The sequence below is a fragment of the Chondrus crispus genome, genomic scaffold (genome assembly GCF_000350225.1).
Source record: "Chondrus crispus Stackhouse genomic scaffold, scaffold_146, whole genome shotgun sequence".
NCBI lineage: Eukaryota > Rhodophyta > Florideophyceae > Gigartinales > Gigartinaceae > Chondrus > Chondrus crispus.
The window spans coordinates 31237-43381 of NW_005179014.1; the positions used below are offsets into that span (position 1 = coordinate 31237).

Consider the following 12145-nt stretch of genomic DNA (forward strand, 5'->3'; position numbering starts at 1 on the left):
CTCCGGATCCGCGGGCGGCTCCTCCACGGTCCTTTTCGTCCGCGTACGATACGCGGTCCACTTGCCGCCTACTTCCGGCGATAGGCGGCAAGGCTTGGGTCTCAGACGCGAAGTTCGCGTCTATCGGAGGACGGCTTCCTTCTGCAGTCCGACTGGTAGCGGCACCAGTCGGACGCCAACCCTCGGGGGCGGCGGCGCTCGGAGGTACGGTACCACCGGGCCCTCTCGGGGGGGCACCGGGTAGCCTTTCGGCCATGGTACGTTCCATGTCACGAGCACGCCGACGAGTGGCGTCGAGCTCAGCGGAGAGGTGCGCGAACGCACCCAATTGCTCTGCGGACGGAGAGGTTCGGTCCTCGGGTCGTCTCACCGAGGTCGGCCTCTCAGGGCGACCTTGCCCGGACGGTCCGGGCGAGGCGAAACGGGAGTCTTCGACGAGCACGATCCGCGAGTGTAACTCGTCGATCAGTGCTCGGAGATTCTCTAAGGACTGCGTCACTCTATCGAACCTCCCTTCACGCAGGGAGCGGAGTTCGGCCATACATCGAGTGTATACATGGTCCGATACATCGATCCGGAGGGAAGTACGGACTTCCTCGATGTATTCGGCTATGCGTTCGAACATCGCCGCCGCTCTTTCCTCGGAGGAACCGAGCGACGGTTCGCGGTCACGAGGACCTGCGTCGCCGTCGCCCGACGGGGCGGATGGGGACTGCACAGCGGCCGGACTCAGATCCGCCGCTTCGGAGCGGATCGAGGGCTCAAACTCCTGGCTCATCTCGACGCGATCGGTTCGCGGAGGGAAGCGGAAGTCTTCTCGGAGATCGGACTCCAGGGTCTTCTAGGTCGGGAGACCACTGTAGCATAAACACCCCCAGCGATAGGGGTGTATGCGCAGTTCGACCGAGACCCCGTCCGATCGGGAAGACGGGGGTGAAGCAGGACACCAGCTAACGGCACCGGGCAGCGGGCCCGGGTAGCGTGGTAGAGCGGGAACGGGGAGGACGCCGGTACGCGCGAGCGGTTCGACGCCTCGACGCCCCGGCGCGGTACTGGGTAACGATCCAGTACCGACGGGCGGAGGCGGAGCCGACTCGTGGGCGTACCGCGCGCGTCCTCAACCCGCGCTCGGTGCCGCTCTAAGGTAGTTAGCGAGCGCTACCTTAGAATAAGCGGGAAGTCGGACCTTGACGGTCGGTGGGTGACAAGTCCGTGCTTATCCTCCTCCACCGCCGCCGGTCCGCTCCATATTTAATGTACATAATAACCTATCATAATAGTACAGTACCGATGTACTGTAGCGACGTACTGTAGCGATCGGTCGACACTGTAATACTGTCAGCCATCGGGGCTGACAGTACACGTGTGTGCGCGCACTTCGTCCCGCGCGTACACGTGTACACGTGCCACCCTGTACTCAGGGGTACACGTGGTGGTACTGTAGAGCATCGAGCTCTACAGTAACCGATCCGATTCTGAGTTGATCTAATCTAAGATAAAGCCCCAGGGGGGGGGTTATACTACAGCTACGACGCGAGTACCGCGCGGCGAATTAACCGGTATCGGAAGAACTGGCCTACACATTTGTATTTTTGAACAGTCAATAAACCCGACACAGTTATAGAACGGTGCTCCTTTGTCCTTGACTGCGCTCGCATACAGTTGTGCTTTCTCCGCTAAAAGTCCAATCCCTAACTCCGTTATTAAATGTCCCTTACTTTGCGTAAAACACTCCATCTGCTCCCAAAAGATTTCACTAAGCTTTGAAGAGTGCATGCCGAATACAGGCTCTAGATCGTACCATCGAAAGGGTGTACCCTCCCTGATGGTGTCATTTGGGAATTGGACTATTATGGGACAGTTCCCGCCAATTGTTTGAGTACTGTAAACTCATGCATGCGAAAACCATAGGCGCCATTGCACCGAAAAGCGCGGGCTTTTCATTATTCTAAATGCCATTGCACAATCACATAAACATGTACTGACAAATGTTGCAATCTCCAGGGTGCACAGCTGTTGTTTTCCTACCATCTGCAATGTTACCCTCCTTGGGACGACAAGCATTATTGCTCGCAAAAAAGCAAGATAGACTGCGACACCAGTCCCAAAAACGCAAGGAGGCCGTGCTTCTCTTGCAACAGGGCAAAAAGGTGGGCGAGGTCACGCGCAGGACAGAAGTGTCAAGGACCACTGTCTCACGACTGAAACAGTGTCTGGAAACTGATAATATTCCTGGCCTCAATCACCTTTGTTCGGAAAACATACAACCGGGTTCGAAACCGGTTGTAAACGGCGACGAAGCAGTCATTATCAATGATCGTCTGAAGCTCGCAGCGGAAAGAGGTTTCGCTGTTAACGTTGACACGTTCAAACATATTCTGTCACGCGTAGCGTCTGATGGCCGCCAAGGCTGGAAAAGGCAGCTTCCATCCGATGACACAGTACGCACTTATCGAGCTCGACATAAGGACATAGCATACAAAAAGGTGGAGAACAAAGAAGCAGCCAAACTGGCAGCAGAGTGCTTCCGACACGTAGGGACTTTTTTTCTCCACTGTCGCGCGTGTTGCAGAGTTTCGGCCAGGAATACTAGATAATCCGGGAGCAGTATGGAACATGGACGAAACTGGAGTTGATTGTACAATTGGGAAACTTAAACGCGCTTTTGTGGCAGCTGGAAAGAGAAACGGTGGTTATCGTGGCATAAAATCGACATATGGAGTCAGTCGACATATTACTGCTGTCATTGCCAGCTCTGCCGGAGGGCACTTGACACCACCATTTTTTATTATTGCCGGTAAGAGAAAGAACTCGGATTGGTGGGCTCCAGTGAAAGGGGAATTCAAAGCGCCGCCTTCTGGTATAATTGCACGCTTTACGCAGGAAAACTGGTTCCCCGGAGACGGCGTCATAGCCATATCTACAAATGGGTCTATGGAAGGCCCGCTTTTGGCAGCCTTCGTCCAACACCTGGACAACACTGCGCGGATGTTCATTCCTAAGGAAAAACATTACCTACTGTGTCTAGATAGCCACGCTTCCAGGAAAGATGTAGCTTGGTTGGAGGAATGTGCATCACGAAATATTGAAGCTGTTGTCAACTCAGCAAGTACATCGCACTTCCTCCAACCGTGCGATCAAAAAATTAACAAACGCTTTAATGAGCTTATGAGAGAAGTGCGAGATGAATTTTGCAGACAAGGAAAGGTGGACACGACAAGGGTAAATTTTAACATAGCCTGTGCTGTGTTTGCGTGGGAAAATATTCCCAGGCAGGATGTCACCGACTCCTTTCGGTCAACAGGTCTTTTTCCTTTTCAGCGAAACTTTGCTCTTAACTTTAAAACAAAGGAGGAAGTGGACCAAGAGCCAGCGGAGGAGGATTTAAAACGAATAAGGGCGGCGGGTATCGCTTCTCGCATCCGTAGTGTAAGACAACGCAGGGCAGACGCAGACACGCTGTCAGAAATTGAGAACATTCCTCGCGGTCATGAGGGCGCATCACGAAAACTAGAGCAATTAACGAACCTTTTGCAGATGAGTGAGACAGTTAGCGCAATTGTTCGGGGCAGTGTGTCCTGCTCCGAGCGAGAATCAACCGCATCAACCGTGGCCAGTGCTAACAACCGGATATTGTACGACTCTGCGGCTCCGGGACAGTGGGTGACGCATGCAGAAATGATTCCGAAACGGAAGGTTCGGCTCGAGGTGCAGGCGCAAGAGAAAGAACATCGGAGATTAAGGCGTGAGGATGAACATATAGCTCGAGAGACGCGTGTAGAAAATCAGAAGCTACAGAAAGAAGGTCGCAAACGCAAGAGGTAAGAAAAGAGAGCTGCAAGAGATCTTGCTACAAAAAAGCGGCGGATAAATGCTGAGAACGCCAGGGATGTCCGTGAATCCCAACGTAGATCGCGGTTGCGGCGTGCTGATGATATCTGCCGTCAACAACAGCGTCGGAGGGCGTGGTCGCTTCGTCTCGGCCGCAAGGTTGGTGCAGAAACACGAAGAGGCTTGGCAATAAGCTCTCACAGAAGCCATAGCGGTTGTCCACGTCCGGGGGTAGCCAAAATCAGCAGTTTCCAGTTTGCTGCAACGCTGGTTTGGGATGTGGTACACGAGGCAATGAATGGAACCAGGAGTTGCGTGATGTCCCAAAATTGTCCATTTTGGAGCGACGGCGAGGTTCAGTTTGACGTCATTGCATAGCGCATATGTGGCCAAAAACTGCCTTATGGTTGGTGAAACGGGTATGAACGTGCTTGGCGCTGAACGTGGAATATGATAGAGGCATGGTGTTTGAGAAAGGACCGTTCCTTCAATAAAAAGTACTTAAATGTGGCTTAAGTGGCCCAAATGACACCATCAGGGAGGGTAAACTCTCTAATACTGTAATATAGTATTGACATGATGACAACTTGGTGACAACGTATATAACATTACAGTATTGACTCAATACTGTAAAGTTTACCCTGGGCGCTCAACGCCTTCTTGATCCGACGTGCCAGCGCATCAAGCAACCGCTTCACGTCGCCCGACTTCTGCTCCTCCAACTCATCCTTCCTCTGCGGCACGCCCAGCTCATCTAGACACTACGACGCTTGTGCGCCTAGCTACACCCTCTAAATGTCCATGTACTGTACCGTTGGTACCGTTGGTACAGTAAGTCGCCTACAAGACCAATTCCGTCAACCGCATCAATCACACTCCAACTAAACCTAACCGCAGCGCCGTCATTTGCGCCCCATGACCCCTCTTCTCTACCTACCTCCCTACTGCACCCCAGGGGGTTGTCGCGGACCCTTAGGTCGCCCAACCCCAACCTCCACTCCAACTTGGAGCACTCCAACTTGGAGCACTCCAACTTGGAGTGGAGGTTGGGGTTGGGCGACCTTGGAGTCTCCAAGCAGCCTCGCTGCTCGCCATTTGCGCCCACGCCCGCAATGGAGCTTTTGCTTCATTACACGGAAAAGAGTGAATTTTCGAACACTACTGCTCGGACAGAAGACCACCTTCCGATACCCTCCTAAACTTCGGATGTTCAGCAACATGTACCCTTCGGACTCCGAAGGGTACATTAATTGCACCTTTTCTAGTCGGACGCCCGTCCGACAAATTCCGCTCACAAGAGAACATCTACCACGAGCTGTGCTACAGTACGACACTGTCGTCACCCGTGCTACTTTTCATTCAAAACCCGTTCAATTCCTCTCCAACAGCTTGCGCGGCCTGCCCGAGAGTCCACTCGACTTGCACAGGAGTCCGCCTGCTGCGTCCTAGTCCCTCGATGTCGTCCCCCGCTCCGAACCACTCTTCCGAATCACTCTTCCGTCCCCTACCACCACCCAACCCAACCCCTTCCGTGCCGCTCGCCACCGCGCCCATGCGCCGCCCTACATCCATTCGCTACGCCCCAACCCCCTCCGTCCCAGGCCCCGCCCAAGAGGGCCCTCCCCGCCCAAGCGGCCCCTCGTCCGCACGCCTCCGATCCGCAACTTTGCTCCTACTTCCCCTGCCGCATCCCACTTCCCTCCCACCCTTCCGATCACCATGCGCCTCCCGATTTCTCCCCCAATACCCCGATTGCCCGCCCACACGTCGCACACTCGTCCAGGTGTACTCTAGAGTAAGATAGAGCATGGCGGAAGGCATCCTTTTGATGCAACAACGTCCGTGACCTGGGACACACACACCTGTGTTGCTGGCGCGTGACGTGTAGGAGAATACTGTACCTTCCCAGAAACGTGCCTTTAATCAGCCGTCACTGCTCACCTGTGATACGGCGCGGCGATACACGCATCCGGGTCGTGCCCCGGTTGATGTAAAATAGAGCGACCATTGACCGATCTCCTGCGAAAACAAAGAAGAATCCACATCGTTGAGCCTGCGCCAGTCCGAAGTTTCTGCGAAATCAACTTGTCTTTCTAAAATTGTACAACCCTCTAAATTATTATTTCATTATGGCGCAGGAATAAGTAATGGCCGCCGTTGTTATTTAGCAAGTTGAAGAAGAAGAGCACGGAGACTAGACGAATCCATCCGTCTACTAAGAAATGTATAAGGTGCATTGAAGAAAGATGGAATAAGGGCGCCGCACCTGAAACGGAGAAGAAACCCGTGAGTGTAGTTCAGAAAAAGCACTCGAAACCTTGATACTCCGCTTTCCTCTTCCTCTTTCTGCTGTTTTTGCCACACTGGATTACACAGCTCACTGATTTGCGTCCTTGCATGCACAGTATCGTGATACAATTGCAGTATGGTTGCGTCATGGCTCATGACCCATATCTATCCGTACAGTCACGTGCTCATGTTAAAATAAGAGTGTTGTGGGACACGAGGCTGATGAGTCTTGAGCGGTGTGGGCAGGGGACCCTACCCATTAGTGCCGGAAGCCATAAAACCGGCACTATTCGGAAACGGCATTAATCCGTAACTGCGTTATATCGATTGCCGTACACTTGGTACAGTAGTAGACGTTTGCCTGCTCCGCGTCTGTTGTCTGTCGTGTGTTTGGCAGTTAGAAACGCCCGTTGTGCCGACCTAAAATGCGACAAAGCGTCGCACGCCTGGCAGTCCGCAGCCAAACTTGCCAGTTCTCCAAGCGATTTCTGCGATCTCAACGACATTCGGTTCGAGCCCAGATCGGTGATTCCGAGCTTCCGCGCTCAGTCAGGCGCCTACACGTGGTTTTTGTCTTCCTCTAGAAGAGAGCGGAGCCATAACGATCACTGCAAAAATGCACCTGATCGCCTCCCTAAATGCAGCAGTATCTCTAACGATTAATGATTGCGACAGGTGCTCGGCTGTTTAGGCACCTTGGTAGCAAGAGGGACGGGAGCATACTGTAACAAGAGTAACAGATGTGGCACGTGCCGTTTTTCGTGTTCCGGTCAAGCTAGGGGTGCACTAATCGGCGTCCCTGTACCAGGTGGACCTCACACAACTTACAGTTAACCCGCTGTCAGTACCGTCGTTTATCGACTAGGCAGCATGCACACGTGTGCAGTTTTGTCCACATGGAATTGTGTGCATTGGAAACCCACTTACAGCGGTTGCATCCCGACTTACACTAAGACACGGCAGTCGCTTTTCGTCTCCCAATCTCAACCCATCGCTCTGCCGCAGCCTCTCGCCCGGTCCCCACTCGCGCCGCCACCCCTCGTGACGCACACCCCCGACGCAACGACCCGGGAAGAAACCCCCGGCCGCGCCCCGGCTTGCACCTCCTCCCGCCTTTTCCCCCCCCCCCCCCCCCCCCTTCCGTGCTGCTCGCCACCGCGCCCATGCGCCCGCCGAGCGGCGCGCAGGCGCTGCTGCTGCTCCCCTTCCTCACGCCCGTCCTCGCGCTCATCCTCTCCGCCCCAGAGCGCTGCGGCGGCACGCACGTCGTCACGCATGCCTCCGCCTTCTTCGGCCCCAAGCCGGGCAACTCGGCCGTGCGCGACGTCGCTCTGTTCGCGCCCCGCGCCCAGAAGGCCGGCTTTTACGTCCGCCACCTCGTCACCCACGCCCCGAGGAGCTTGAGGCGCACCGCAAAGGGACGCCGCGCGAGAAAGCTCAAGAGGATTCTCGGCGTCGTGCGCAACGCACGCAAGGCCGTGCAGAAGCACCTGGAAAACTTGGCCACTAGTGGCACCTACGCGAGGGACGCGGGCATGGGCGTCGGCGGCGTCGTCGATACCGTTGCCGCCGGAGATGCTGCCCATCCCCCAGGGGAGACTGATACCGCCGAGGGGGAGAGGGAACCCGCCACTTTCACGACAGCAACTCTGCCGCGCGTGCGTGAGAGCAACTCTCTTCTTCAGCCGCAGGGTGATGCCGATCGCACTGACGATGCCGTTGCGAAGCCGGCGGATGTGCCGCGCGAGGGGGACGAGCCTGCTGATGAAAATCATTCTAGTCCGAATCGTACAGCTTCGCAGGCGTTTGCGCTCTTCGACGCCTGCACCCGTCTGTCAGTAGCTGCCGACATTACTGCCATGAAGGGCCGAGTTGCGGTGGTGGCGCGTGGCAATTGCGACTTCACGCAAAAGGTCATTCTCATGCAGGACGCAGGCGCTGTCGGCGTCATCGTAGTCAACCGCAAGGATGCGGACAAGCTGGCCAATATGAAGGTCAACGACACGAAGGAACTCTCCACACAGGTTACCATTCCAGCCGTCATGATAAGCCACCACGACTGGAATACCATCCTCCCGTGCAGAAACGACACTAAAGTCGCATTCACGGCTGAAGGCGAGGCTTCCTTCGACATTGATTTCGGACGCGACGCACTGAATTGGACTATGATGCGTGGCATGGCCCTTTGGATTCTGTGCCAGTGCGGAGTGAACGTCGTCCGATATAAGCGCCGCATGTCAGAATTCCGTGCGCGTGCCGATGCCATTGCTGCCCTTCCTGTTGAGACTTATTCGCGACCTGAGAACATGCATGACGACGACACCAGCGTTGCCGAGGAGTCGTCGCACACCGACCAGTGTGTCACAGAGTCCATCCCCGCCCCGAAAGTGGCCGGCCCAGCGCCGACATCACCCATCCTGGATCACGACCCAGAACGCGCAGGGCTCATCGCTTCATCAGACGGCGAATCCGTGGCCGCGTCTTCCTCGGCTGGCCCTACCCCCTCCTCTGCGTCGACGGCGTTTGAAGACGAGCGTGATGGGGAAGAAGAGGAATCTGTTTGCGCGGTCTGTTTGGATAACTTTGAAACCGGGCAACAAGTTCGGTTTCTGGCGTGCGGACATCTATACCATCGCGTGTGTATTGACCCTTGGTTACAATCTAGTTCTAACTGCTGCCCGCTGTGCAAACGAGAGGTCCCGAATTTACCCCCTCCTCCTACCCAGCTGCATTATGGTTCAATGTCGGTATAGCGTATAGAGCTTCATGGTTTTTTTGTCACGACAACGAAATCGCCTCCTGCTTGCATTCCGTATTGTGTGCGTGTCTGCTGTTTTTGGTTTCGAGCGTGAGTGTACAATACAGGCAACGACCCAACTCGTGCCATCCATGCGCGTCAGTTATTGGCCAGTGTGAAATTTGTGGCAATCGGAAAGTCTCTAAAGCAGAACGTAAACCGCGGGAACGGTCATGAAGAAAGAAGGCGGCAAGAACAAAGGACTGAGTTCCCCGGAGTCCCGTTGCAGAGAGTACTCCTCACTTCTGGTTACTTGGAGTTACTGGTTCTCAATCATAGGCAGGCAGGAGATGTCCGATTAGCTCTGCCAAAATCATTTGTCCCTCACACCCTGATGCGGAATCAGAATGTACGGGCTGACCGAACCGCAGTTCTCTCTCAATCTGGCCGAGAAGACGGTACAGAACAGGATGTTAGAGCCACTCTTTACCGAACAGAGTGCTAATATATACATGGATAAAGTCAGTCTATGCTACTTCTTTTCTTGACGTGCTAATATCGTGTGGATAAGGGATAGCAGCATGTAAAGACCCTTGCGCTGGAATACAGAGTGCAAGAGACCAGTTGCTGCTATCGCCCCGCCGTGTTTGGATCATCGTCTCCGAGGCCAAGTAGGTCCCCTTCAGGAACTTGTGCGGGAGACGGTTCTAAAGGCCGGCCATTAGAGACGATCTTTGTATCGTTAGTCGTTAATTCAGTAACGTCTTCTTGCTCTCTAGTTTCCATCTTGGTTTCATCAGAGACACCCCCATCAGGCAGTCCCATTACCTCGTTTAGCTGCCGTTGCTCTGCCGACAGAGTTGTAGTCCTGGACTTGGATTCAGACTCGTCATACGGAGCACGACTTTCCGCGACATGTTGCGAAGGCGAGCCCGCAGATTGAGGAAGTGGTTTTTCATCTACGACAATAGACGCGCACGTTGTCTGGGTTTCATCGTCAGAGCCGAACTGCTCACCCGCGACCATGCCCTTGTCCTCACTCTGTACCTCGGAATCCAACAGATTAGATATTTTAGCTGGTTCCGCAACGCCGTTGCTGATGTTTCCTAAATCCTCGTTTCTTGCCTGTGATTCTTTATGGTGTACCTTTTCTTCGACACCTGCATCAGGTGAGGAATTATTTGCTGGCTCCGCAACAGCACTGGTACTACTGTTTTCTGATTCCTCGTTTCGTGCCTGTAACTTGTCATCTTCTACTTTTTCTTCGGCCCGTGCATCAGGTATGGAACCATCTGCTATTCCAGCTTTTCCGGGACTTTCCCTAGCGTCTTCGGTTTTTACGCTTGCCTTACTCACATCTTGAGGTTTTGCAGGCGTGAGAAAGTCTCCAGAGTTTGCGTTATCCTTAGACGAGAGTGGATGTTTTGGCTGATTGGCAGCTTCTTCGGTCGCATCCGTGGTCCGGTCTGCAGGCTTTAAAAGCTTCACAGCGGAAGGCTTATCAGTTTGGTCTTGTTGTGAACGAATAAACGATCGTCCAGTCTTACTGTTTCCTTGCTTGTTTGGTGCTGATTCTTGGAGCTCTTTCGCGAAGCGGGTGTAGAGTTTGCGGACTGGTCCGAATGCGTCGGGATTTGTTTTAAAAACGTCCAGCAGCAACAGGCGGTCATGCATACAAGAAACGTCTTCCGCAACGCGAGACCGGACCCACTCTTTCCCGCCATCCAGTGAGCTATACGCTTCTGTTAAGTGACTACCGTACGCAGCACAAACACGTGTGAATATGTCGCAAACCTCCGTCGTTGGTAAAATTGACCACAATATGCGATGCAACACAGTCGCTTCTTTGACAAGCGTTGTGATATATGCACTAGGCATATCAAAGCGCTTCATTTCCATAAACTTTTCCCATGGAAGTGACTTCAGCACGGCCTCGTGCGCCTCTAGGCGGTCCATCATAATCGTCAATATCTTTGCGAGCAGTTGGCCGTGATGGTCTCGCAAGTCTTTCTCCGCCCTCTGAATGAGAGGAAGTACTACACCAACTTGGGACGCCGATAGTGCTTTGGCGAGGGGTTTGTCGATGCGGTCTGCCAATGCAGCAGCCATGGCAACTGTTCGCGAGGCCAGAGACAAATGTCGAGCGGTGATGGATCGCAAACCAGACCATTGTAGCGCTGCTGCACCAAGAATTGCCTTTCCGACAAGAGAATTGAAGAGCCGTGAAAACTCCGTAGCTTTTCGTGCGATCTCAGACGCCAGCCGTGGTGACTTCTCTGCAAGGAGCGTGTATGCGCAAACGGATCGCAAATAGCGTATACCTGAGGTAACCGTCTTAAATGTCGCTTCCCCAATCACAACAGTTCCATCAAGTCCGTCACGAGGCTGGGGTGCTAGCACGCCGTTTGGTGCCTGCTCTATTCTGTTCCCGCTCTCGTGTAGCTGCGCATCTTCTTTTCCAGAGCCGTCATCCACTAGAGAGGCCAAAAGACGCAATGCTCCTTTCGGTGAACGAGTTTCCTGCCATTTGTCAGCTTTGACTGTTCGTGTGAGCGTCTCGATATGGGCCCTGTGAAACGAGGAGAGAAAGGCATTATGGCGTTCCGAGATTTTCGCACGAAGCAAGCTGCTCCTCTTCTCCAACGAAAACATGGCCTCGAGTTGTGTGGCGGCTTCCTCCAAACTACGAACTTGTTCCCCAAACTTCAGAGCGGCCTTGAACTCATCAAAGCAGGTCTGCTCCGTCAGCAATTCCATAGGCGTAATGACGACAAAACCAGCACTCAAGCCGGTCTCGTGCGACATCTTGAACGAGCCAAGGAAACGATCTACTGCAGAGGCGAGCATCTCTTCAAAATCGTCATGGACGTCTCGCAAGAGTGCACTGACGTCCTCCTCCTCGTCCGCATCAGCTTGGCGATAATTTCGAATAATTGTTATCAACGTAAGCGCTTGCTCCGCGCTAATCTTGACCTCGTTACACGCTGCATACAAGGCGTCGACGACCTTGAGTTCCTTGGCCAGCTCTGTCTTAATCTCCTTCAAGAAGAAGCCTCTCAACAACGGGAGCCTGCCCATGAGCGCGACCAACTCGACGACCTCTCTGAGGGTCTCCTCCTGCGGTTCGCCGGCGCGCAGTGCGTTGCGAAATTCATCCCTCAGGGCGGTATCGATGGCCTCCACCGCCTGTGCGAGGCGGGCCCTCGCCGGGGCGAGGGCAACGACGGGGGCCAAATCGCGGTGAGCGAGGGCGCCCTTCGCGGCGTGGACGGCGTGGATGGCGGCGGC

At 54.2% G+C, this 12145-nt stretch overlaps 2 protein-coding genes; one reads left to right on the top strand and one right to left on the bottom strand.

Moving 5' to 3' along the window:
* Positions 1–8042: 8042 nt before the first annotated feature.
* Positions 8043–9409, top strand: CHC_T00002618001 (hypothetical protein). XM_005713707.1 is given in 2 exon segments: positions 8043–8873; positions 8874–9409. The coding sequence occupies 1 exon segment, from the start codon at positions 8043–8045 to the stop codon at positions 8871–8873; it is 831 nt and encodes a 276-aa protein (XP_005713764.1). The 3' UTR covers positions 8874–9409.
* A 78-nt stretch (positions 9410–9487) lies between these two features.
* On the bottom strand, positions 9488–11935 carry CHC_T00002619001 (hypothetical protein). Its single transcript, XM_005713708.1, has one exon. It carries the CDS (start codon positions 11933–11935, stop codon positions 9488–9490), a length of 2448 nt encoding a protein of 815 aa, XP_005713765.1.
* Between the last annotated feature and the right edge of the window lie 210 nt (positions 11936–12145).

Bases quoted from the DNA above. Each gene is read 5' to 3' on its own strand.
- CHC_T00002618001 (XM_005713707.1), top strand. From the start codon at position 8,043: ATGCAGGACGCAGGCGCTGTCGGCGTCATCGTAGTCAACCGCAAGGAT.
- CHC_T00002619001 (XM_005713708.1), bottom strand. From the start codon at position 11,935: ATGGGCAGGCTCCCGTTGTTGAGAGGCTTCTTCTTGAAGGAGATTAAG.